Source organism: Rhododendron vialii, chromosome 12a, assembly GCF_030253575.1.
Source record: "Rhododendron vialii isolate Sample 1 chromosome 12a, ASM3025357v1".
NCBI lineage: Eukaryota > Viridiplantae > Streptophyta > Magnoliopsida > Ericales > Ericaceae > Rhododendron > Rhododendron vialii.
The window spans coordinates 24689158-24716754 of NC_080568.1; the positions used below are offsets into that span (position 1 = coordinate 24689158).

General features: G+C 37.2%; 1 protein-coding gene across 1 annotated transcript; it reads left to right on the plus strand.

The window, feature by feature from the left end:
- Positions 1-8271: 8271 nt before the first annotated feature.
- LOC131311759 (protein NRT1/ PTR FAMILY 4.6-like) lies at positions 8272-15301 on the plus strand. Its single transcript, XM_058339325.1, has 5 exons — positions 8272-8611; positions 8795-8900; positions 9318-9535; positions 13546-13986; positions 14099-15301. Exons 1-5 carry the CDS (start codon positions 8609-8611, stop codon positions 15077-15079), a joined length of 1749 nt encoding a protein of 582 aa, XP_058195308.1. The 5' UTR covers positions 8272-8608; the 3' UTR covers positions 15080-15301.
- Positions 15302-27597: the final 12296 nt, after the last annotated feature.

Sequence of the window (27597 nt, forward strand, 5' to 3'; positions counted from 1 at the left end):
ATTTTTAGTACCCAGTATATAAGGCCTATTTTTTAATCCATGATTATGTTTTACATAAGGCCCAATGACCCAGTAAAAACGGAATGGAGGAAGAAACAAAAAGTGAGAATAATGTTGGATCACAAGATATCGGGATTGCTAATCTTTGGGTAAAATATTCAGTGTGGTGAGTGCATCATTAACATGTATGCATCCTTTTCCCTTAAATGATAATTTCCATTGCAAACAAACCCAACAAACTGACGAAGAATGAATTATACGTTAAGTGATAAGATATTAAGGGCCTCATTTTTAAGAATCGTTTTAGGCCTCCGAAATCTCAGAACCGGCCCTAGTCGTTGCAGGGAGTTAATATTGTTAAGCTAGCTACAAGTACCCATGATGTTAAAATTTATACTCTTTTTCTTTTCAAGAAATGTAAAGTGGGTTAAGCATTGATAGTGGAGTAGCAGTCTCCGATCCACAATGAAGAAAGAAAGTGAGGGGCAACCAAAAGTGTTCCAAATATTCCCTGCCAACTTAACAGTGTTTGCTGCAATTTGGAAGAATAAGAATCTTCTTTTGCGGCGCTAATTGCATACCAAGTAGTACTTATTAGAATCTGGCTTTAGAAGCACTTTTGACCGTTAGCCACATATAATAAAGATTAGATAGATAAATAACACTCTTAATCCGACCACTTTTAATTCAATTAATCACAATTTGATCTTGATAATCTGAATTGTGCTTTTGCTTTTTATTCATAAAAAAAGGATATATACTCCGTCCTGTCAATCTTTTCTGAACACGCGTAAATGGTTGTATTCGTGAAAGTCTTACGGCACAAACATGAAAAAATTCATCCGGGAGCAGAGAGTACGAAACTATGACACATTGGCCACCAAGCGAAAGATAAATAAATTACAATCTAAAGGAAAAAATCTATTATCTAGACACTCTCTTCATATACTGAAAAGAAGTAGCTAGATCGATCGAAACTAGTTCAGTAATAGTGAAGTCAGAGATAAAAGACAAAGCATAGATTCAAGACAAATGCTAAATGTTGCGCAGGGGAACTTGATTTAAGGCATAAGCAGGAGTATGACGTTTCTTATGTGTATTATAAATGGATTGTATATTACAGCGACAATAACTACAACAGATGACCAACACTACCTTTGCTCAAAGTATTTTTTCTCACAACTTTCGGAATTAATTAAAATGGCAAATATGAAATCCAGCATGTTGCTTAACTTCTTGTTTTATATATTGATCATGATAGGGTTTAAGATGGTTCCAATTGAAGCAATTAGATTACACATGTTTGTGGCTTGGGACGCTATGTAGTAGTATGTATATACCAAGATGGGCGCATGTCCTCTTTGTTTTTTGTTTTTTTTTGACTTGGAAAAAGGTGGAGGAGAGGGCGATCGGACATAGCAACCCTCCTCTGGGCGTGATCATAGAGACTCTAGACTGGCGGCTGATCCCTAGAGAGACCAAAGAACCATAGCAACTACTGCCCCATCAAGGAATAGCGGGCTCAAGCCGGGCTGCCCAGAAGGACCAAATTCAAGAGAGAATCGTTGGAATGACTTGAACTTGCGCGAGACCTCCGGCTCACCCAAATCCAATGGGAGTAAGCCTTGACCAACTAGGCTACAACCCCTGGTGGTGCATGTCCTCTTTGTTAGACGTGTTGTTTTTTAAATTGAAGAAATCTATTACTCTTTTGATCAGGGGAGAAAAATAAAAAGGAAATCTATTACTCTTTTAATTCATAGATTAATGCTAGCCATGTTAACATAGTTCTATTGGATGGTGGTTAAGGAATAAATAATATCACGAAAGATAAAACTTCAACGCCAGGGGTACATAGTTTAGAGGTAGCATTACATTGATTTAATTAATATTGATGGTTAAAGGATAAATAACAGAAAAGCCGACCAAAAAAAATAATAAACTCAGGTTTATTGCGAGAGTTGACTTCAGAATCTTCTAAATTAAATTGAACAAGACTGTGCAACTGAACTAGTAGTGGTAAATTTGGACATCTAGTGAAAGGCACAACCGTTTATATATAGCATCTCCTATAGCTATTTTCATATTCTTCAACCCTAGCTTCTGCTTCCACTTGTTCGGATAACTTTTTTTTTTTTTGACTTCCAAGTGAATAGAATCGTACCATGTGTCCGCGTAATTCCGTCAAGTGCGTAGGGTTACGCCATGTTTCACGAACATATAACTATAGTAATACTTAAAATATAACAATAATCCTAATGCTGATGTAATTTGTATCACAACGATCACCTTCTTATTGATATCGGCAAGTGATAATTTTATGGTGTACAAACAATACATCACATCACATCAAAATAAAAATGTGTTTGTATACATAGCATTTCCCTAGAGAAGATTGAGTTGGTTACAATATAATACTCGACATCCCATCATACAGGAATTGATGCGTGACGAGTCTGGTGACTACGAGGAATCAGCTGGTTAAGCTCCTCTCCGTACCCTTATCCTCCATACCCACTAAACTCAACTCTTTTTTACTCAATTCACCACAAGACAATCCTAGTTGTACATCATGTAGCTCTAACCTTCAAGAACATGTGCACAAAAAAATTACGAGCTTGATCCGAAACCACTAGTTATACCAAAAAAATTGCCCGCATTACACTGTGAATATGATTTTAAGCCTTTTAGTCGTTCGATTTCAAACAATTTGGTGATATATCTAATGATGTCGGATCAAGCTGAATGTTCGTACACATAATTTTAGGGCGCATTATGAATCTTCTTTGTTCCCCAGGATCGATGGAGTCGGAAAAATTGAATTTTGTACGATAGGAAAAATAAAGAGTGTTGGGGCGGGGGTGTGGGGGAGCATAACCGAGGGGAATCACATCACATGGGGTGCAAACGATGTCAGCTCTAACAGAAAATTCAATTAAAAGCAGCTCCTTTAGCACAAAAATACGGGGTAGAACTGGGCCCACGTTACTATTGAGTAACGGATTCTCATTGGTTGGGCCGAACAACTTCTGGAGCCATATCATAATTTGATACTCTATCCGTCGGTGTTTTGTTAGTCCACAAATATGCATTTTTTCGTCCCTCAATGTTTATCTGTGTTCGAAAGTTAATGAGCAAATTGTGTTAATTGTACTCTTTTAACCGTGCATCCAGATATTGAATTAATTGATCGAAAGGTAAACTTTGAAAAGACGAGAATTGTACAAAACAATCATGTTGAAGTATTTCTTAAAAAGGTTGGAAACCCTAAAATGGCCTAACAAATACCAACGGCGGAGTAACAAGAAGACAAGGGCAAGTAATGAAAGAATTCATTGAGTATTTTATTTTTTTTTATTTTTTTTACGGAACAATGAACAATACGTGGTGGACTGTCTTTGCCATTTTGTATGCACCATTCAAAGCTCATTTGCGCTCTCTCTCTCTCTCTCTCTCTCTCTCTCTCTCGGTTTGACAGTCAAGTGTTTGGATTAGTACACACACATCTCAACTAATTTTCTCATTGATCCTGTCAAAGGCAGGCGTGAGGTGGCAAAACATCAAAGTTGAGAATAGAAAATTCATAAAAAATTACTTTCTTACATATGGCGTGATGAAGGATTGAACCATAGTCGGGAGGAAAAACTGACTAACCAACCAGACTAACCAAGAGTTCATCTCTCTTTCACGTTGTGTCTTGTTTTCTGGAATCCCTGACCTACCTGCAAACCTCATGTTCAAATGGATGGCTCGATTATCAAAACAATGTGGACCCGGTTTGTAATGTCAAAAATGTTATCGGAGAAAATTACAACTTGTTTCCGATAGTAAATAAGTTATAAATTAGTTTGTGAGAAGAGTTGTTTGCTCCAAACGTCACGTATCATTTCGATGTTTTTGTTTGCGCGTTTTTTTCCCCCCCCCAAAAGGAATACATAGGGTGAGTTCACGCTATATCTTTTTTTGTCGGTATTTTTTGTGTGACTAAATCTCACTTTGCGTATTTTTTTCTATTTAGCTTTTCATCACAATTCTTCGGATTAATTGTTTGTCTCAACGACAGGTATATAAAGTATAAAAATGTGGACTGAAATTAATTAATTTTTATATAAGACGACACTATAGACACAAAATACCAGTTGTTTGATTTTTTTCGTCTTTAGTTAATTTTTTCTCGCTTTTTGTCTTCTTTTTTTTTTTTTTTTTTGCTTTTTAGACTCCTCTTGTCGAGACGATTCAAACAAACAAAATATAAATTTAACACAAATTCAAAAAAGACGAACAAAAATACCCAAACGAAAAATACCACAACTATAGCGTGAACTCACCCTAAAAAATCTTAGTGAATAGAAGTAAAAAATTTCCCCATTCATACATAGCCTCAAAATGATGCATACATACAAAAATAACAACAAAAAATAGCGCTATTTTAGTGCCACAAAATGCACAATTTTCCTTAAATACATCAAACGCTAGTATTTGTTGTAACTTTTAACGTAGAACTAGCAAATTAATTAAGAAGTGTCATTGTTTATTTTTTTTGGTCAGGGCAAGCAACATTATTTATTGATGCTTTGAAAAATATACTAGTATTTGCTATACAAGGGTTGGCTTTCAGGAAATTTGTTTAGTCAAGTTGTTGTAATTCAAATAGGACAGTAGGGTTATGTTTGGGTCTTTTTCTAATTCCCATCATTAATTGTAATTTGTTTGGGGTACTATAAACGTTTTGTTTGGGTACTAAAAACGTTTTTTTTTTTTTTTGTAGAAGTCGAAAAGTCAATAAGCCACGAGAATAACACCTTACAGACATCATCATTCTTTTTGGATAACTAAGCGTCTGGTCGTTTATGCGCACATCAACTGATTTTGGAAAATCAATTCCATCGTCCATAGCGTGGTCTCAATTGAAGTCAGAGCATAATTCCGTATGGTCCGTGTTTATTAATCTGGCCCATGTTTCCCATGCATCAAGTGCCTATTGTTTTTATTAGAAAATGCCAAATAAGAGTTAGTTATTCTATGAAGAGTTTAGTACCCTATTACCTATTCAAACTTGAATTCATCACTCCTTTGGCTGCGTATATATCTTGTGAGGACAATAACAGCTGCTAGAAGAGAGACATCTTAGGATAAGATGTTGGGTAGTCTTTAATTAGGTCTTGTGGGCTATGCTGTTTTTTTAGAGAGAAAAAAGTTTTTCAATTCATTTCTTGCATGCTTTACAACTGAGATCGATCGATACAAAACTTATAGACCTTGCTCAACTAACTAATTGAGCTAGATGCTAGGTGAATAACCACTGCATTTCATTGAATAATTGCTACACTTCACAGCTTACGAACGGAATTATATATTAAAACTAATTACTGACAGCTGTATGTGCACGTTCTTGACAGTTGTGTCAACAGAGCTACGTCACTGCCTTTACAACGGAGTCTTCAAGATTTGAAGTTCATTTGTGCAGATTAAAGTACGAAAATCATTAATTTCTCCAAAAATTACTGCAAATATTTCTTGTACTAGTAGCTTGCTAGGAAGGGTGCATTTAGGTTGAATAAATGCCGAAGTAATGAGATGTGTTTTAGACACTACTGAAGCCATACAAACTACTTCTCTCTCTCTCTCTCTCTCTCTCTCTCTCTCTCTCTCTCTCTCACACACACACACACGCACAAATTATTGTAGCATTATTCAAGGGAAGTTGTAATTAACTGGTATCGATATATGATGATTCAATTTTGCATACTTCTTCGTTAAATCATGCATCTTCGACATAAAATCCTTACTTTGGCCTGTGCAAATAAATCGACCAGAGAAATTGTTTTTAGCTAGAGGATTTTCAACCTAATTTTTTAGTAAAAAAATGTACTAATAATTTTATTTGTTATATATGATCATACCATATATACGATCAACATGACTATTTACACCGATAATCCAGCAAAATGAACTAATCAGGATCCCTTCCTGTAATGACAGCCACACAAGTACTCTCAATTTAGGCCGAGTTTCTCTAAGGGCTTTTTGGGCTTTTCCTTGTTTTATTCTTATTTGAATTTTTTTCACGTTTGTTAGTTTTGCACCTCACTTTTTTGGCGAGATGAATTGGAAAAGTAAAAAATTATGACTTTAACCCAAATATTTTTTGAAATATCCAGGATAAAGTCGACTTTTTGGCTTTACCTTGAATATTTCCAAAAATATTTGGGTAATAATTTTTACTTTTCCGATTCGTCTTTGATGAGATGAATCAGAAAACCAAAAAAATGAGACGCAAAACTAACAAACGCGAATTTTTTTTGTACAAGGACAAAACGCCAGCTTTCTACTAAAGCTAAGTGAAACGGTGTCTTACTAATCCTTGCGAAGGAATCTCCCAATAAATACGTAATAATTATAGAGATAGCAGAGTCACAAATTTCAACCCCTCATATATATGGACCAAACAAAAAGCAATTAAGATTAGGCAAAAGATGATGATATCCTCGCAGAAACAAGAAAAGAACTTTTAAATGTGTGTTTCATGTTCTTCGCCACCCTTGCCAGCCATTCAGCTTTAGCCCGCGGTCTCGCCACTAGCCTGACTCGAGTGGAGGGTAGGTGGGTGGGTATTTCTTCCAGAAGCTTAATTTTGACTCAACCCTCAATAACCATTCCTTTATTAACTATATATATATATATACTACTACCCTCCCCATATGTACTCTGTAGATCGAATAAGCATTTTTTTAGATAACTATACATATCCGAGCTAGCTTATGCGCATTTCGATTAATCATGAAGGACCAATTTCACCGTCCACTGGCTGAAGTCTTAATTAAAGTTTCAACAAAGCTCTGGATGGACTGCCCACAAGAATTGATAACACCTATTGGCTTTCAAACTTGAGATCTTAGAAATGAGGAAAACTCCTAAGTCCCGACTCCCGAGTCTTGACCACTGGGTTAACCCCTTGGGATTCAATGTAAGACAAGAGAATAAAACAGTGATCGAATAAGATTTTTTGTACCTCAGAAAAGAAGAACCTTACTCTTTCGTGCAATTTGGATTCCTAGTTGTGATCTTCCATTTAGGTGCATGATCCTGTGGATTAGGATGAATCTTGAAACAATCCAACGCCTAGAAATGGACTTGACCGATTTGGTTGATTTTCATCGTCAAGTAACCACCCTATGATTTTCCCTATCTGATGTACCCACTCAAAAAAAAAAAAGGAAAAAAATCCCTATGGGATTCCCATGTGATAAGTCAAGCCCAATCTTAATTAAAGCACCATGTTGTAACACGTGTATTTAGTGATTAAAAGAATAGATCCTTTGTTGATTATATTCGTATTTAATCATATATAAAGTACTCTCTCCATCCCTAAATAAGTGTCCGGCGTGCAAATTTAGGCTTTACAAAAAATGCATATTTTTCGTTAAAAAATCTAATTTTTTTTCACAATCTAATAGAACTCATTGATATCTATTCATTTGTGAAAAAAATTTAGTTTTTTTAACGAAACAAATGCATTTTTTTAAAAGCCTAGGTTTGCGCGCCGGATACTAATTTAGGGACGGAGGGAGTATTATTAAGTATGGAAGGGATTGCTCCAGTGGTTCGAGCGAATGCCCAGGTTTTGGGAATACTCCTCATGGTCTGGGGATTCGATTCCCCACCGGATGAGTATCCTAAAGTATAAGTAGGGGCCGTGACTGGTGTGACTGCGCTAGCTCTCCGAAGGTTTGGATTGCACAATTGAGTCCATATAATAACTTGACTGTAGGATTGTTCCTCCGTTAAAAAAAAGAAGGAAAAAGGGTTCTACTTTCAACACTGCCATCTTCTACCTGATGACCAAAATATGGTTAGATGGAATAAGAGCATATAGCCTAGCGGTTCAAAATCGTCATTAAGAAAATAATGTGTTCCTTAAGGCGAGATCCGATAAAATTGGAACGACACAAAGCAGACAACATTGTGTCCATTTTATTTTACAAAGCTCGATCTGCCTCACTTAGTTCGTGATTTCCAAATAAGATTGCGCATCTTCAAATTTATCGTGCCAAGCGAGACTAATATCATGGTTGAGTTATCAAAACATAGAGGTATATTGGGCTCTTCACAATTAATGAATAGGAAGATTGAGCCTTCAGAATTAATTAAAATGTGTTTAAACTAGTACAGACACTTGAATTATTAAAAAAAACATATAGGTATAAAAATAAATGGGGTGGTGGGGCCAAGTCCTGAATATATATTGTGAGCTTAATGGTTCAAACAAGATAGGGGCAATCCTAAAATGATTTTCATCTCTTTTCTTAACAATTTGGTGAAAGGACTTGAATCATTTGATGCTCATAACTCCACCGATCTCTTTCCCTCCCCAGAAAAGTGGATACTAATGAGTGCCTATAAATCCGGTTCTATTACATGTACTCAATACTATGCTAAATTCTGAGTCATTTTCTCAAGGGCCTAGACCATTCTCTCTCTCTCTCTCTCTCTCTCTCTCTATAAATTCCCCACCACTGATCACTCCTGTTTCTGATCGAAGTCTTCCCCAGTTCCAAAGATCCGTCATAACTTGATCAAGTTACAAAAAAAAAAAAATTAGCTGAAAATGGTTGGTTCCTCTTACTCCTTCTTTCTCCTTTTTTGTTAGCACTACAACCTTTACCTTTTATTGGAACCAACAAACGTTTTTGTTCTCTCTCTCTCTCTCTCTCTCTCTCTCTCTCTCTCTCTCTCACACACACACACACACACACACACACTTCTTCTCTCTCTAAATCCCCATGGACTGCAGGAAGTAGAAAACCAGGTGGATACATGGGAAGGCTATGTGGATTGGAGGCACAAACCTGCAGTGAGAGGGCGCCATGGTGGCATGCTTGCCGCCTCTTTCGTTTTGGGTGAGTTCAATTACACCCTCCTCTAGATCATATAGCTTGTTTTCATTCCAGCTTCGGGTTTTATTTTGTGCAAAAAAACCAATTACGAGTGAAATCCTTGTTCCTTTTAAAATCCCTGTTCCTTTTGGTTTTGGTATCTTTTCAAAAATTAATAAAATTTTCTTTGCTTTTAAAATATAAAAAAAACGAGTGAAAGTCAAAATGTTCTTTTCGTAGAGACAATCATGGCGAAATGATTAATTGTTCTACAGTATTTGGAGTCAACTTGATGATGAATTGCATGTTAGAATACTCCTTTCTTCATGACTTCACCATTGATCTCGGGGTTTGGCCCAAATGGTCGCGTAGCGTTCCTTTAAAGCGTGAGGTCTGGCGTTCTTTTACTATCGTTGCGAATTAAGATTATTGTTGATGTAGTTGTGGAAGTATTGGAGAACTTGGCGTTTCTGGCAAATGCGAGCAACTTGGTGCTGTACATGGCGGAGTACATGCACTTCACGCCGTCGAACGCGGCGAATTCAGTCACCAATTTCATGGGGACGGCGTTCCTCCTGGCCCTACTCGGTGGTTTCCTATCGGACGCTTTCTTCATTTCTTATCTTATCTACCTGATAAGCGCAGTGCTTGAGTTGCTGGTAATTCCACAACCTCCCCTTTATAGCCTTATTATATTATTATATATATGTATATGATATGAGATCTCATATGATATTCATATCCGTCCCTTTATCTGTGAAAATTAGTCCGATTGTGGGTGATTAAGTTGTTTGACTCCGTTTGTGTCGACGTAAAATGTTTTTGTACTCATTTTTTACTGTTTGATTGCACAAAACACAATAAAAACATTTTACATATAAAACATTTGACCTTGATCGAAGGACGTGTTGCATGTCGACCCAGCTCTTTCTCCTCCAATTCAATAAACCTCACCATCTCCTCACCTAAATTAAATTTCTAGCCATAAATGTCCCAATTCTCTCTCTCTCTCTCTCTCTCTCTCTCTCTCTCTCTCTCTCATATACAATAGTATTCAATATTACGTATACTCTGTTTTATAGAATTTGAATACAGAAATCTTTCTGTTTGTGCATTATCTTTTTCAATCTCGACTTTTGAACCAAGACTTTGATCGTTTCTATTGTTTTACAGAAGGAAAAGATTACAATACACATCCCTTAAAAGGGTGTACCATATGCACTTATTTTATGATTCATTCATAACATTTTAATGCGTTTCGTAACTTTTGTTTTAAAATTCATAATTCTCTATAATTCATAACATTTTGGAGGTGCATATGATACACACCCAAATAAGAAGTGTGTATTGTAATCTTTCCCTTTACGTAAACATGGGAAAACCACTATCTCCACCAAACACAGGAAAACAAAAACAAGAACTATCTTTTTGGAAAATTTATTCTTCATGAAAAATATTTTCCCTTGAAACAAATGGAGAAGATTAATTTCTTTTGAAAACTAGATACCGAAAGGATTGTGATTTTGACACTCAAAAAATTGAAAGAAGGGTTCCAAAACTGAACTATGTTAATTAATACACAAAACGACTTCGTTTTGAAACCTCTTCATCAATTTTTGAAGTGCTAAAATCAATTTTCATACCGAAATTGAAAGGGACAATGATGTGTAGTCATTTTACCTTCTTTTAAGGCATCCACCTGCATGAATAATAAATGAAAAGGAATCACATGAATTGTGAGCTGGACTTTATGTCTTTGACCCTGGCTATACGTGAACGAACATGCATGCCTACTTATTGCCAAAAAAAAAAAGAAAAAGAGAGAGAGAGAGAGTTAGGTTTTGACTGGAGTTCTTAGGGTCCGTTTCCACTAAAAATTTTGCACTACAATATATTGGCTTTTGTCAAGTTGTTCACGTACTAAACTAATTTTTGTTTTTGGTCGAAAGTTAGTTTATTTTCACTAAACTAAAACATCCAATACATTTTCTTCTACTAACCGAATACATTTTCAACAACTTAACGTTTAGTGAAAACAACTTAACATTTGTAAGTAGTCCATAACTTAATATTTAGTGGAAACGCCCCCTTGGTTTAATTGATATACAATAAGTGGCAATTACAAAAATTAATAGGACTAGGAGAGAACGAAAAGTCCAATCCGAGATCTTTGAAGTTGCTTACAATATTTATTGGCCCTTATCTAGACATGGAGTTAGAATTTGCCCTCGAAAGGTGCCAATTGAAAGAAAAATATTTTGTAAAGCAATATTTAAAAACTAGTTTCAGTTCTTCCATTTTTTTGTAAAATATATCTTACAAATTGAAGAATTAAACCTCAGAGAAATCGTTCGTACCATGTATCAATTACATGTGAACACCATCCGTTTCATATTGAGAGTCACATACTCTTTCTCTTGCCATTTTTTAAATAAAAAATCAACTACTTTCGTGTATAATTTTTCAAATTTTTTCGCACCGTATTAAAGATCTTGATTAGTACTTTAATTTGATGCGAAAAAATTCAAAAAATTATACACAGAAGTAGTTGATTTTTTTTATTTGAAAATGGCATGACTTTTCGTAGTGCACTCTTAATATGGAACGGAGGGAGTATATCACAATACAAGTATATCACAATACATCAGTAAATCAACGCCTTCAAAAAACAAATCTAACAAAATTTTAATTTTTATTGTGAAAAAGATTTTACGTGATTTACATATTATGAAAAATTACAAATAATATTTTGATTTTATGAACATAAAGATTACTCCTATTATTTTTGTCCATAAAGATTATACATGAACACACGGGAAGGGTGAGGGGCTCTTCCGGGTCCCTTGTCATTGAACACATGCAACGTATCTGGCTAAATTACCCTCCAGGGCCCCATTTCTTTTTGTTTTTGTCGCCGGACAGGTACCGCACTCGTGGTATCCCGTCAGCAATCGCAGCCGTCTGGATGTGTTTTAGACGATCCGAATTTTAGAGAGAGAAAAAGAGAAGAGAGAGTGAGAGGGTGAGTGGAGGGAGAGAGAACAAATTTGAGCCGTCCAAAACACGTTTGAACGGCTGGGATCGTTGACGGGTACCACCACATGGTAATTGATAACTTGGTACCCGCTCTGCACCCAAAAATTTCTCATGGCACAGAGAGCCAAACACAATTTCACCATTTCCGTTTGAGAACCTGGACTGGACATATCTCTTTCTTTCTTTCTCGTCCATTAGTAGGACTAGTATTAATGTTTTGTCTTGTAGCAGACCTCAAATGTCAGCCAATGGTGCTTCACGACCACGTAACTCCACAGAGGGCCCTCCCCAACAGGCTCGCCGTCGCACCATGCGGAGCTATCGCCACCTGGATTTAAACACCTTAAGTACTGTACCACCTAACTCACATAATATGACTGAGCGGAAAACCTCCTAAATAACTAAAATTCGTGAGTGAGAGAATTGAGAATGCAAACGCAAAATCAGAAACGAAGATTTGGGAAGGGAGCGAGGCGAATTAAAAAGATTACGCGACTAAGGGCAAGTTTGTAAGACTTGTGGTGGGCCTAACTAGCAGTTGGATTACAAGAAAATCAATTTTCGATCCAATGTTGGTGATATAATTTTAACCACATCATCAAACACATTGAATTTATGTGTAGCCAATTATCGTGTCTTTGATTCGTCTATATATTTTGATATTCTTGGTGCATTGTTTGATTCAGAATGCAAGATAAGAGAGAGAAATATGAAGAGACATAATATCTTCGACCTCGTAGGCGGCCCAATCCCATATGAGGAGTGCATCAATGGACATCTTTAGTATACCTATAGCAATTGAGGGAGTTTAAGAAAAATGAGTGGATGACTGCACTAGTATACCTTTTCCCCATTTTCATCCTCTTCCCTGCCCGGGAAGGTGGATCGATGTTGAAACGGTTTTTCTTTATCTATGGTCAATGAGTTTCGATATTTTGGGTGTATCTGTATTTATCGAAGCTTTCATTTTCATGCTTATCTTAATTGGTTATTTAAAGTAGCTCTTCACCACATTCCATTTGTGGCCCAACAATTCTAGACTTTGACATTTCATGGGCTTGTCCTTATCTGTACATTGCAGTCCAAAGGTTGAGATGGCCAGCCACCTATGGGCATGGGGCCCCTGGTGGGCCTGGATTTTGATTTGTCATAGAGGCCCATTTACCTGATTGGATTATTCTAACCATCTGAGAAGTTGCTTTCTACAAGAAGGATCCAACTTAAGTTGGGCCTGGATTTGGAGCCCATTGGGTCAACAGAGCTGGGCTTTGGATCTCTCCTCACGTTCAGTCTCTGTTATTGACTCCATTCTTTTCTTCAAAGAAATCATGAGAAAACAAAAAAAAAATAAATTTGGGAAGACAAAAGAAAGAGATAAACAAAATAATTTAACAAGATAAAGAATTGAATCTAGTGGTTCAAGCTTTGTCGGTTTCATGACAAAATAGCATCTACTCCAGGAACCGCATATTTTGCGTTGGAATCCACACCAATGTGTGACGGAAAAAGAACCCTGAAGCACTACGTGGCGGTGGTCCAAGAGCACTGAACAATCTGTACTCCATTGCTTATACTTGTGCAGAAAAAGCTGAAAGCAACATTGAGATACTCATGGTTTTTATTTTCGGTACAGGGCTTGGTCATACTCACAGTACAAGCTCAATCCCCCTCCCTAAAGCCGCCTCCATGCAACGCCGAAACCTCCACCACCCCATGCCAGCAAGTCGGCGGCAGCAAAGCTGCGATGCTGTTCATAGGCTTGTACACGGTGGCACTGGGCGTCGGAGGCATAAAAGGATCACTGCCGGTGCATGGAGCAGAGCAGTTCGACGAGAGCACCCCTCAGGGGAGGAAGCAAAGGTCCACTTTCTTCAACTACTTCGTCTTCTGCCTCTCGTGTGGCGGCCTTATCGCCGTGACTTTTGTGGTGTGGATTGAGGACAACAAGGGGTGGCAGTGGGGTTTTGTTCTCTGCACTATTGCTATACTGGTGTCTATTCCTATTTTTCTGGCTGGTTCTTGTTTTTACAGGAACAAGATCCCTTGTGGAAGTCCACTTACAACCATTTGCAAGGTAACAATTTGGGGCTCCTCTTCAACAAAATTTGCATTGGTAGGATCAAGAAGTTCGACACATCCGAGTTTTTTGTTTTCTAATTTCGTCATCTTTTCATGAAATTCAACAGGTTCTTTTAGCAGCTATACTCAACTCTTGCCTAGGCAGAAGTTCCAGCAACGCAATCGCGAGCACAGCCACAAGTCCTCCTCCTCCAACCCGAATCAGCAAGGAAGAAGAAGAATCAGAAGATGAAGAACCAAATACCAAAGCCATTGAACCCGTTGCCTCCCCATCAAAAAGCCTCAAATTCCTCAACAGAGCAGTCGCCAAAAGGCCAGTCCTCAATGCATTACATTGCACGACGCAACAAGTAGAAGATGTCAAAATCGTCATAAAAATCCTCCCGATTTTCGCCTGCACGATCATGCTCAACTGCTGCCTTGCTCAGCTCTCCACATTCTCGGTCCAACAATCTGCCACCATGGACACCAGAGTCGGCTCCCTAACAGTCCCACCGGCGTCCCTTCCCATTTTCCCAATAGTCTTCATCATGATCCTTGCACCGGTCTATGACCATCTCATCATCCCATTCGCGCGTAAAGTAACCAAATCCGAAATGGGTATCTCTCATTTACAAAGAATAGGAGTCGGACTATTCCTATCAATTGTTGCAATGGCAATAGCAGCACTAGTTGAAATAAAGCGCAAGAGGGTGGCTACCGAAAACGGACTCCTTGATTCCCCCAACCCATTACCCATCTCATTCTTCTGGATTGCTTTTCAGTACTTGTTTCTGGGGTCGGCTGATCTTTTCACATTGGCCGGTTTGCTGGAGTTTTTCTTCACGGAGGCGCCCAGTAGGATGAGATCTCTCGCGACTTCTCTCTCCTGGGCGTCTCTGGCCGTGGGGTACTACCTTAGCACGGTGATTGTGTCAATTGTCAACAGTGTGACAGGGCATTCCAAGCACCAGCCGTGGCTTTCCGGTACGAACTTGAATCACTATCACCTAGAACGATTCTACTGGGTGATGTGTGTGCTGAGTGGATTGAACTTCTTGCACTACCTCTTCTGGGCCAACCGGTACAAGTATAGATCGAAAAGGTGAACTCGTAAAACAAGCAGTTGGATGATGGATGATTTCGGTGTCGATAAATATTTGCCAAAAAGAATTGCTGCATCTTTTTTTGTTTTGGTTCATTGCCTCCCAGAATCATATGGCATCTCATAATAGGTGGCTTATACAGATTGAGGACTTTGTTTTGTAATCATCATTTCCATTAGAATTGAACGGGATATCAAATGGTCTATGATCATATAGTATTTACTACGATATCTGTTCTTCGAAATTTTCCATTTTACCTCCAAACTTTTTTTTTTGTTCGTGTGTTTTGTGTTCATATTACCTCCATCCTTGAGGTTGTAGAACTAATGTGTGGATTAGTTAAGTAGCATAGGCTGTAAATTTAGTTCTCTGATACCTTTTTTTCTTTTATCATCGCGAAATGCTTCATTCAAACACGTCCAACGGCACTTAAATTTCATCATAGATCCGAGCCTAACCAAGAAACCTGCACAGAAAAATTTTCAGATACGTAGTTTAATAGTAGTAACTTTTAGAATCCAAATTTACCATGAAACTATCTATATTACACAGCACAATCATTAGGCCCTCTTTGGAATTTTGGGAAGGAAAGAGAATAACAGAGAGAATGTAATAGGTACCTCAAAAAATCACAATCCAAACACCTGAAAGAAATTGATCACCGGCTCAGATCATAATAATATTGCTTGGAGGACTATCCTAAGGAACTCAGGGCGTCTAGGAGAGCTTATGTGCTTCTTGACTAATTCCTCAAAGATAGAAACCTAAGAAATTATTGGGCCATTGGCAATGGAGACGGCAACAATGGTTAATCAGTACGACCATTGGTTTGCAAACGAGGCTCATCATGTCAAAAAGAATAGAGAAGTGAGATTATTGAAGCCCCACTGGGCTCTTTCTCAAGGTTATGAATTATGATTCATATGGAATCCACCTTTTTAAGTGGACCAAGTGTTAGAAACTAAATTTTTATGTTTTTTTTTTTCAATCTTTATTGGGTACTTTCATTGATACGAATACCATACATCGGGAATGGGCAGCCGCCTCAAAGGAGGCCAAAACTCACAAAACAACATTTAGAATCTCACACAAACAAGAATCGTTTCCGACCTCGAAAAGCCATCAAGACGACGTAGAAAATCTTCAACGCCCACAAAAGGTGAGAAAAACATTTCGGAAAAAAAAATCGGAAGGATTAACGATCCGACAAACCTCTACTAAACTTTAGGAAGAAAAAAAAAAGTGCCCTACGTGCCTTGTTGTGATAAGGGGGCAATGGTCATTGTTTGTTTTCAAGTCAATTCATGTATCCCTCTCTCTTTTTAGGTCTTGGTCTTCTTCTTTGTTTCCATTTCTAGCTTTCCCTCCTTTACCTTGTCTTTCCTCCCCCACTTCTTCAAGGATGGTCAATTTCCAATCGAATTAAGAGCAATACATCTCCGTATTGATGTGATTACCTTGCAGTAAGTGGGGAGCCGTGACTGGTGTGGTCGCGCTAGTTTCCTTGGAGGTTTGGGTTGCGCAATCGTGTTCATTTAAAGGATTGGCTGTAAGATGTTCTTTCGTTACCCAAAAAAAAAAAATGAACAAAAGAAAAGAAAAATGAACTTGTCAATTAAGAGTAATGCATCGAATGTCCTGTAATCATTGGCTATTCATGTGAGGTTTATACACTTGATTTTGAGCTCTCCATAAATATGTGGTGATAAAAGGAGTTGAGGCAACACGTGACCAAGCCCCAAGAGCGCCCAATAGTTTTTCAGCGGTGCTACGCTCACCACTATGTTTCACCACTCCACATCTCACTGTCCGTCTTAGCAATCAATGGTCCAGATTTAAAAAAAAACTCTTCTAACTCTTCCCTGAAAGAGTTTTTTTAAAATCCGGACCGCCCAAAACATTTTTAGATAGTGAAATTAAAAGCGGTGGGAGGAAGCAACGAAGGTTGAGCAGCGGGCATGAACTTTTTGATAATTTTTTCACTAAACAAGTTCGGACAAATTATGGCAACTTAGCCCGCAATTAATTGGTCTAAATCAGACTGGGTTCAAAAAGAACAAATTCCTTAATTGACCCGCATTTAGCTCGAGCTTCTCGCTCCACTAATCCCACCAAGGCTGCACATGATTAGTTTTTTGAAGTGGTTGTTCCTAGGAATTCCAATCAACTAGCACCACATGGTTCAAGTTGCTCCCATTAATTCCACAAGTCAATTACAAATTTATGAATGATTGAAAGAAAGGAAGAAAAAAAACCTATGGGTACAGCATTTGGTATACATCGAATGTGTATCGGGTTGTATGGGACACACCTCAGGATCTCATAGAAAGTATCAGAGTTGTTCAATTCTTTTAAATATATTTTTGTAAGAATCCTTGTAAAAAATCGTCTCATTCGGATATCGGCAAATGTTTGATCAATTTTTACAAGTCAATTACTAATTTATGAACAGTATTTGTTATTGCTTTGAATTTGGGATTAAATATTACAGAAGCTGAAGAGTAATATTTGTTGTAAAAGCTGCAAGATAAGCTTTTGGCTATGAATTAGCCTATTTTGTCATTGACCATGGGCTAAATTGTTAAATTAGCAAGGAACATTTTCTAAGAAATCAACCTTTGTTCTTCAAAATAGCGTCAAAAAAGCTGGTGATTTTTAGAAGCTGCTTCTAGAATTTTTACTTTTGCAGCAAACATTTTACTCGGCAGATTTTAATTAGAGGCTAGAATCTCATAATCTGCTCTTAATATTTTTTGCGAATAGACAATTAATAATAAAAGAAACATATCCATTTACGAACCTACCAATTGGGTGGGTTAGTAACCATATATATCTATGGTGAGCGTTGCTGAAAATATCATTCTGCCATAATGGTTGAGCATTTCTTTTTTCTGTCCAAGGACTTTTAGGGTATAAATTAATGGTTTCCATGCAAGTTGGTTGTTTGCAAGGTTCTAATTCAATGTCATGAATGCGTTATAGCTAGGAACACTTCTCTATAAAAAAATTAAAGGCAGAGAACTCTGCACGGTAGCTAGCTAGATGCTAGGCTTGTCTAAGGACTCTTCTTCATTGAAAGCCGAAAGGGGTTACCCACTTGATTGCAGGGCCATGGCTATGATGCTCCCAATTATTTTTAATCGGCCGATCGATGGATTGTATGAGTGGATCTCAACTAATGATTGTCAAAACATCTTAGTTGTAAGTTTAGCCATACAATGCAGTAAGTGTAGCCATAGTAATGGTATGTAAACCCTGTTTTTTTGGCAAGTAGTATTGCGATTTTTTGGCCGAAAACTAGTAGAATCATCTTGTTTTTAGTAAATACACCTGACTTTTTTAGGGTGGTTTTGGTCTAACGGTCATGATTTACATATTTTTCAATCTGACGGTCCATATTCAATGGAAGCATCAGCTCATTCGGATATCGGTATATGGCATACATCACGCAGACATGGGAGGAGCTCAAGATTTCATTTCAGTCGCACAAGTACACGAGCGGCTCTAGAATTTTAGTTTAGCAATAACAAAAATAAAAAAGGAATTTTGGTATACAGGACACTATATAAAACATACAGTACATACTTATTTTGTTTGAAAGATTATCGAGCCTAGTTTATTTTATTTTGTTGAGTTATATTTTCTATTTATGGACATATTAAGTGAATTTTTTGATTTACTTTCGCTACAGATGAATTAATCAGTGCCAACAATTTTAAAGGAAAACAAGTTGAAAAAAAAAAAACAATTTAGTGCATTATTTTGAACTCAAGCGATTCGGTTGAATCCCTCAACTTAAGGCGGGCACAGAGAGAGGGATTGATTTTACCAATATTTTAGAATTAGAGGTTTGTGATTAATCTTTCCAATATTTTAGAATTAATCTGGATGGCCAGAGACTAATCAGTATATTATGCAAGGTGGGCTTAATTAGATGAGGACTCCAGTCTCCCTAACTTAAATATAAGCGTCTCTTCCTAGGTAAACTAATTACACCCTACCTACACAAAACCCACTTATGGAGAAAACCCATTGTCCCCCAACCGCCTCAAGGCCTCAACACCACCACGTATAGCTGCATAAAAGCAGATACGCCTGACATCGCGTTCCAGGATAGACATGGTATTTATTTGCAGATCGGCCACCACCACAGTTTCCAGCTCATTCGAAATAGAAACAGCAGTAATTACTGCTGTCTATAGCTATGGGGTGTCTTCACTTTCGATGTTAGATTCAGTATACATAAACAAGAAGTGAGTCAAGCTCATGCAATCAAGAGGTAGGCCATGTGTTCCATTAAACGTCTAAGTTGACCTCTTTGTCAAACTTTTGCAACTTTTCCTGCCTATTTTGAACTTACATATGACTTCACAAACGAAAACTATGACCAAGAGCATTTGTACTATAAATTCATATCAACATCCCTCAAAATTGGTTGCTCATCACACTACAACTATTATAATTGTAGAATCAATTTGCATTCAAGCATACTACAATAGAAAATCATACCATCATTGTGGTGATCGAGCTGATTTGCTTCAAATACCAAAGAAACAGAACAGTCCAATGTTATGGAGTTTTCTACCCATGTGATTAGAACTTATGCTGAACTTTGCTTACATTGTGTTTTAGATGTTTCCTTGGAAAAATTTGTGCATTGTAAGCCATCATATTCCATTCAACCAATATTGTAGACGAAATTATTTCGCTCGCACAGCACGTGTGTTCTCGGCACTAGTAATATTAATTGGAGAGGTTCATATTTCCATTGGTTGACATGTGTTTTGGCCCCTACAAGCCGCGAAACTTGCTTCCGCAGCTGGCCTAGCTAGAAGAGAGATACATGTTGGAAGAGAATCTTGAGTGAAATTATCATTCCCCTGCAACAGTTAGTCGTTTTCTTCAATGGATAGGATCTTGGACAAGTTAGGATGCCAAATATGTGTCCTCACTACTTCTCTACAAACATAGAAAGCGTGTTTGAGCGTGGGGTTTGCCGAGGAGTTCTCCGATGTTCTATTATGTACTGTATTTCTTAGTTCTGGCTTTTTTAGATGCTTGTTGTTTGTAGTCTAGGAGGGCTACTTGGGTAGCCGGGTGTCGTGTTTGTTGCCGACTTTGCCAGGCTTTGTGAAACCTAAACGTGGTAACTACTGTGATTTATGATATAAACCAAGGTTATAAATACTTGTTATATGCAGCACGGCAGCTGCTTATATAACTTGTACTCCCTCTTAATTCGAAACTTACTGAAAACCGGTGTGAGCCGTGGTTGTACTCAGTTGGGAATCACGAGTTCTTATTTCCTGTTCTTGATTATTCTTCGCATTATTGGTTTGGCCGATTTCTCAACTGACTCGAATGTGTTCTCCTCGTTGGGCTTCCAGGTAATTTCCACATCTTTATGACAAACATGGAACCCAATTTCCACGTACAATGCTGCGCAGAGAGAGAGAGAGAGAGAGAGTACTTGTTTAGAATTGAGGGTGATGCCGAAGGAGGGGTCGAGGGAGGCGGCGTGGGCGGAGTCTTTGGAGCGGAAGGCGATGTGGGCGACGGCGTGGGCGGAGTCTTTGGAGCGGAAGGTGATGTGGGCGACGCCGCCGTGGAGCATGGTGGAGCGGGATATGTCGCCGTAGATCTGGAATCGGGACCTGATGTCTAGCAGGGAGCAGTCGGGAGAGAGGCCGCTCACCACCACGGTGGCGGGGGACTTGGCGGCCTGCAGGTCTTCGGCGGCGTCAGGAGGTAGAGGGAACAATTATTAATTATTAATTATTAATTATTAAAATTAATAATTCAATTTTAAAATCACACAAAAAATTAAGATATTTTCAATTAAGATTCATGTATATAATCCATTAATAAAATTACACACCCTCAAAATATTCCTTTCACCCAATAAGATAATCATAATTATGTTAAAAGTATTCAAAAAAATCTAAAGGAACTAGAGTTGTTAAACGAACCAAACTATTCGAGTCTGAGCACGTGTTCTTACATTAAAAGCTTATCAAAGATTGGTTTGTTACATAATTGTTGGTCCAAATAGCAACCCAAGAGGGGGGGTGAATTGGGTATCTCAAATATAATGCGGAATTTAAAAAACTAATTGATTGATTATTCAAGATATTCTACCACAACTTGTTATTCAATAATATATCAATTTACTCATGCGATATAGATATGCAAAACTGAAAGTAAAGAGAGTAGGGAAGAGAAAATATCGAACGCAAGGATTTATAGTGGTTCGGTCCGCAACTTCACGGCCTAGTCCACTCCCCAAGTGTCCAACTTGGGATTTGCTGCACTATCTTCAATAGTTACAATCCTCTAGCTTCGCGGGTGCTAGACAACCTTTACAACGAGCAATTTATCCCCAATCGCTCCGACTAATTTTGATTCCGGTGCTAGTCACACCTAACCCAACTAGTTTTGATTCCGGTGCTAGTAACACCTAACTACCAAGTGATTTTCTCTCCAAAACCACTCACAAAAAGTAATCACTCACAAGAGTAGAATAAGGGTGTACAATCCCTTTTACAATAAAGATCAAAATAAGAGCTCTCTCACACAAGTGTATGAATATCAAGATATAGAATCGTGTATGAAGAGGTCGATCACTGTATGCCTTAGAGTATTTCGGTGAGGCTCCCTTCTCTGTCTTTTTTGTTCTTCCTCAGTCTTGAATATATGCTTCCACAATTGAACGTTAGATGCATCCCCTGATTTTTGGAAAATTATCCAATACATTATGGCCTTGATTGGATAAATCCTTCATAGCAAAATTCCATTCCTTTTTGTCACTAGCTGTTGGAACCATTTTGGAAGCCGTATTCCATTTGACTTGTTTTCTTCATCAATCAGAAAATCAATCCTCCATATTTTTTTAATGAGCCCATCATTTAACCGTTAGAACCAATTTAGGTAGCCAATCAACTCTTGTAGTTTCCATTTCTTTTCTGCAGTAGCCGTTAGAGAGAATTAAGCTCCCAAGTAATCTTCAATCTTTCTCATTCATTAGCATTTTGCTTTCCTTAAAATCCCTTGCAGCCAATTTAAAAATAGGAGAAGATTTGTCCTTAATCTTCCTCCTTTCAATTTATCTTGACCATTAAAGATAGTGATTTGGTGTAGCAATCTTCCCGTGTGCACTTCAACCAAATCCTACAAAATAAACATTAAGGTATTCCAAATATCACAATATTAATTATATTTCTTTTCAATAAAAATATATTTTGTTATCATCAAAATCAATAAGGTATTCCATAGAAACCTTTGGGCTAACAATCTCCCCCTTTTTGATGATGACAAACCATTAATGATTTTAGTCAAATAAAATTTAGAAACATAATTAGAGCAAAAGAAATAAGATACTCCCCCTCAATTTATGCAATCTTTTGCTTGAGCTTTTTCTCCCCCTTTGTCTTTCACAATATTTCTCCCCCTTTGTCATCAACAAAAAAGCGCGCGGGAAGAATCAATAGGATCATCTTCTTTTGGCTGTCATAACGCATTTCTCCCCCATATGAGTTTGAAACTCCCTTCGAATTTGCATGTACAAAATTGTATTGCAAATTAAAAGAGATAAGGTGCACAAGCCAGTTCCACATCCTTTAAGCCTTCTTTATTGCACTAATACTTCGAACTTCACAAACAATTTATAAGCTGTCTAAAAAAAAACTCGTTAAACGAATCATCACATTGACAATATCCCAATAAACTCAAGGAGGATTAATCATGTGATGCTACTGTAAAGCATTCATCCAACAGCTCGTTTGAGAAGACATTTCGCAAAAGTTTCGAGCATGTTTAAAAACTTTTCAAATGCACAAGAACAAATAATCTGTAGAGAACTCATCAAAATTGATACCTTTTAAATGATTAGAACCTTCGACAACTAAAATTGATAATTTAAAAACATACCCTACAAGTCTGAGTTGATTTCAATCTGTTTGAGCTAACTCCATTGCAAGAACTCACCTTTCTCGCTGTCTAAAAGACCATCTTTAAACATATACCTTTTTTAGCGCACAAAATCTACAAAAAAAAATCATATGTAGTTCTTTGGTACCCACATTTTCTTGGGTCCGGGAGGGTTAGTAACAAGATGCTTAGGAACCCATGTCTTTTTCATTCCAACACAAATATTTTTACGAATAGGTCAAGAATATGATAAATGACCAATCATTTCACAATAGTTGCAAGTAGTGCAAGCATGACTAGAAGAAATTGATTTCACAAACAAAGTTTGATAAAACTTTTGCTTTTTGGTTGGATTAAAACCGATGCCCGCTTTGTCAAAAACACATCTTTGTTTTCCAAGAAGCATATCCAAATTTTCTTTTCCTTGAACAAACTTAGAAAGAGATGTTTTCAAATCCTCAACCTCATTTTTTAAAACATCATTTTCAAGTCTCAAATTATTTTCAAATACCATATCATTTGCAATCTGTTTTGGAGAACAAACTTCTTCAATTTGCCCTTTCAAGACATCTTTCTCATTTTTCAAACATTCATTTTCAGCTAAAATGGAAAAATTAGTCTTTTTGAGAGACTTATATTTTGAATTCAATTTTGTGAACTTCGAATGTAATTCTTCAAAAGCATCTAACAATTCATCATAAGTAAATTGCTCATCAAAATCATCACTAGAGTTTACCTCTTCCTCACCATGTGCCATCAAGCAGAGGTTAGCAACTTCTTGGTCACTATTTTCTTCGGAACTACTCAGATCAATTTCTCTCAATGCTGCAAGCATTGCTCTTCGTTTTTCCTTTTTCATTGACCTCTTGATTTCAGGACATTGTGATTTCAAATGGCCCGGCCTCTTACATTCGTAGCATATGATGTCTCTTTTCTTGCTATTTTCTCCTTTGGAACCATCTTTTTCTAAAATTCTTTTTGCCCTTTGCATTTTTCTTGTCATGGACTTTTTGAACTTTCTTGTGATTACCGCTAGATCTTCATCATTGCTTGATTCGGAGTCATCTTCACTTTCACTTGATGTACTTGAAGTAGAAATTTTAAAAGCAAGGTCCTTTTTCTTACGGCTTCCATTATCCTCCAAGTTCATCGTGATTTCATGAGTCATAAGAGAACCCAAAAGCTCATCCAAACTATAATTTGTGAGGTCTTGTTTGGCCTCAATTATTGCCGTCACTTTTGGCTCCCATTGCTTTGGTAATGACCTAAGAATCTTTCTCACAAGATCAACATTAGAGTAAGACTTTCCAAGAGATTTCAAGCCATTAATAATATCAGTAAAGCGTGTAAACATGTTAGAGATGGATTCATCAGGCATCATTTTAAACAATTCATACTTATGAACAAGCATGTCAATTTTGGATTCTTTAACCTGACTAGTACCCTCATGCGTAACTTCTAGCTTATCCCAGATTTCCTTAGCCGATTCACATGCAGAGACTCTATTAAATTCATTAGGATCTAAAGCACAATATAATAGATTCATAGCTTTAGCATTCAGCTCAATTCCTTTAATATCATTCGCATCCCATTCTTTTTCCTCTTTAGAAACTACTACTCCATTAACAGTTTTGGTAGGACGGTGCGGCCCATCAACAATAACTTTCCACAACTTGTAGTCAGTTTGAATATAAATACGCATTCTAGCCTTCCAATAATTATAGTTAGACCCGCTAAATAAAGGTGGTCTATTGCTCGATTGACCCTCAGGAAGGAAGGTGCCATAAGGGGTTGCCATAGATCTTACCCTAAGACGATTAAGTCAAAAAAAATAACTAGAGCCTCGCTCTGATACCAATTGTTGGTCCAAATAGCAACCCAAGAGGGGGGGTGAATTGGGTATCTCAAATATAATGCGGAATTTAAAAAACTAATTGATTGATTATTCAAGATATTCTACCACAACTTGTTATTCAATAATATATCAATTTACTCATGCGATATAGATATGCAAAACTGAAAGTAAAGAGAGTAGGGAAGAGAAAATATCGAACGCAAGGATTTATAGTGGTTCGGTCCGCAACTTCACGGCCTAGTCCACTCCCCAAGTGTCCAACTTGGGATTTGCTGCACTATCTTCAATAGTTACAATCCTCTAGCTTCGCGGGTGCTAGACAACCTTTACAACGAGCAATTTATCCCCAATCGCTCCGACTAATTTTGACTCCGGTGCTAGTCACACCTAACCCAACTAGTTTTGATTCCGGTGCTAGTAACACCTAACTACCAAGTGATTTTCTCTCCAAAACCACTCACAAAAAGTAATCACTCACAAGAGTAGAATAAGGGTGTACAATCCCTTTTACAATAAAGATCAAAATAAGAGCTCTCTCACACAAGTGTATGAATATCAAGATATAGAATCGTGTATGAAGAGGTCGATCACTGTATGCCTTAGAGTATTTCGGTGAGGCTCCCTTCTCTGTCTTTTTTGTTCTTCCTCAGTCTTGAATATATGCTTCCACAATTGAACGTTAGATGCATCCCCTGATTTTTGGAAAATTATCCAATACATTATGGCCTTGATTGGATAAATCCTTCATAGCAAAATTCCATTCCTTTTTGTCACTAGCTGTTGGAACCATTTTGGAAGCCGTATTCCATTTGACTTGTTTTCTTCATCAATCAGAAAATCAATCCTCCATATTTTTTTAATGAGCCCATCATTTAACCGTTAGAACCAATTTAGGTAGCCAATCAACTCTTGTAGTTTCCATTTCTTTTCTGCAGTAGCCGTTAGAGAGAATTAAGCTCCCAAGTAATCTTCAATCTTTCTCATTCATTAGCATTTTGCTTTCCTTAAAATCCCTTGCAGCCAATTTAAAAATAGGAGAAGATTTGTCCTTAATCTTCCTCCTTTCAATTTATCTTGACCATTAAAGATAGTGATTTGGTGTAGCAATCTTCCCATGTGCACTTCAACCAAATCCTACAAAATAAACATTAAGGTATTCCAAATATCACAATATTAATTATATTTCTTTTCAATAAAAATATATTTTGTTATCATCAAAATCAATAAGGTATTCCATAGAAACCTTTGGGCTAACAATAATTAAACCAAGCTTGAACATTTTTTGAAACTCGTTAAGATTTCAAGCCAAGTTTGAACAAGCTATTACTCGGCTCGTTCGGCTTATTATGTATAAAAAATTCAAGCTATTTGAGATTAACTTGTCTCATAAACAAGTTAAGTTTGAACGAAAGGTAAAATATCCACTTGACCCTTAAACTATTCGATTTTTATTTACTTCCCCCTTTAACTATCAATTGCACATACTTGCCCCTTCAACTATCCAATTGCTACTTACTTAGGACAAATCTAACATTCCATCCAAGATATAGACGGAAACCGTTAGAACAAAGGGCAATAAAGTCATTTCCGTAGCAATGTATATCCCATATCTATATCTAAATCTCTTCTTCCTCAACCCAACACCCATTCTCGAACAGAAATTGTTCTCTCTCTCTCTCGTCTCGTCTCCATATCTGCACAATGACAAAGAGCAACGCCAACTCGAGTCCCTCGAGTAGCAGCTACAATTGGCTGAGCAGATTTAACTATACTATACGTCTAAGATACATATAATTGTCAACTGCATGTGAATTGAAAAACAATAAAAGATACATGAAGTCTGTGATTCATCTTATCATGACTACATGATCGATGGAGTATTTGGTTTTTGCAGATCTTAAGAGTGGAATTTTTTTTCCATATATAGATGCCAAGGTCACAGTCGTACTGCATTAAAAGAACAAGACTGTAGTGGCGGAGGGAGAATAGGACGAGCGGGGGCACGCGCCCCCACTCAATTTTTTTTTTAAATTTAAGATTTTAAAATGTATATTTTGTATTTTTTCTAGTTAATTATATTTCATAATTGTATTTTCTAGTCGAATATCATTTCATTCTCAATTTCTTTTCCACATATTTGAACATTGTTATTATACCGGCGAAATGAGATGTCTAATGTGAAAAATAGCCACCACTTAAATTTTGGAACTCTCTAATGCATAATGTCCAAAATTCAAAAATGCCTAAACCATGGGTTATATGTTTTATACTTTAGCAATTATTAAAAATGGGAGCAATAATGCTAAATATTGTGTAATGAATTGCTCTTAGACTTGATCCGTTGAGACAATTCAAGTAGTTCGATTGTTTTTATATTCTATGTATTTTACTGTATTAAAAAATTATGTTAGGTTTTTCAATTCTTAGCACAAATGTTTTAACATTGCTTAAAACGAAATTTTATGGTTGAAATGTGTTCAAAAATGCCCCGCTTACATAGTTTTCTGGCTACGCCACTGAACAAGAGTCACCGCTTGCATAACATTAAGCATCCAATACAGACTCACAAATCACCATGATCAGTAGAGGAGAGATTGCTACATTTTAACGGATAAGTAGTTGAAAATCAAGGGCTCAAAAAATGCATAAAGAAGGGCCAGCTCTCCAGGAATGTTAAATGACTCTACAAGAAATTTTTCGGTGCCGGGTGGCTATCGCGTGGTGCCCGCTCGGCACATCC

Coding starts and splice junctions, on each gene's coding strand:
- LOC131311759 (XM_058339325.1), top strand. Junction 9,536..13,545: donor GCGCAGTGCTTGAGTTGCTG/GTAATTCCACAA, acceptor TTTTCGGTACAG/GGCTTGGTCATACTCACAGT. Junction 13,987..14,098: donor CACTTACAACCATTTGCAAG/GTAACAATTTGG, acceptor GAAATTCAACAG/GTTCTTTTAGCAGCTATACT.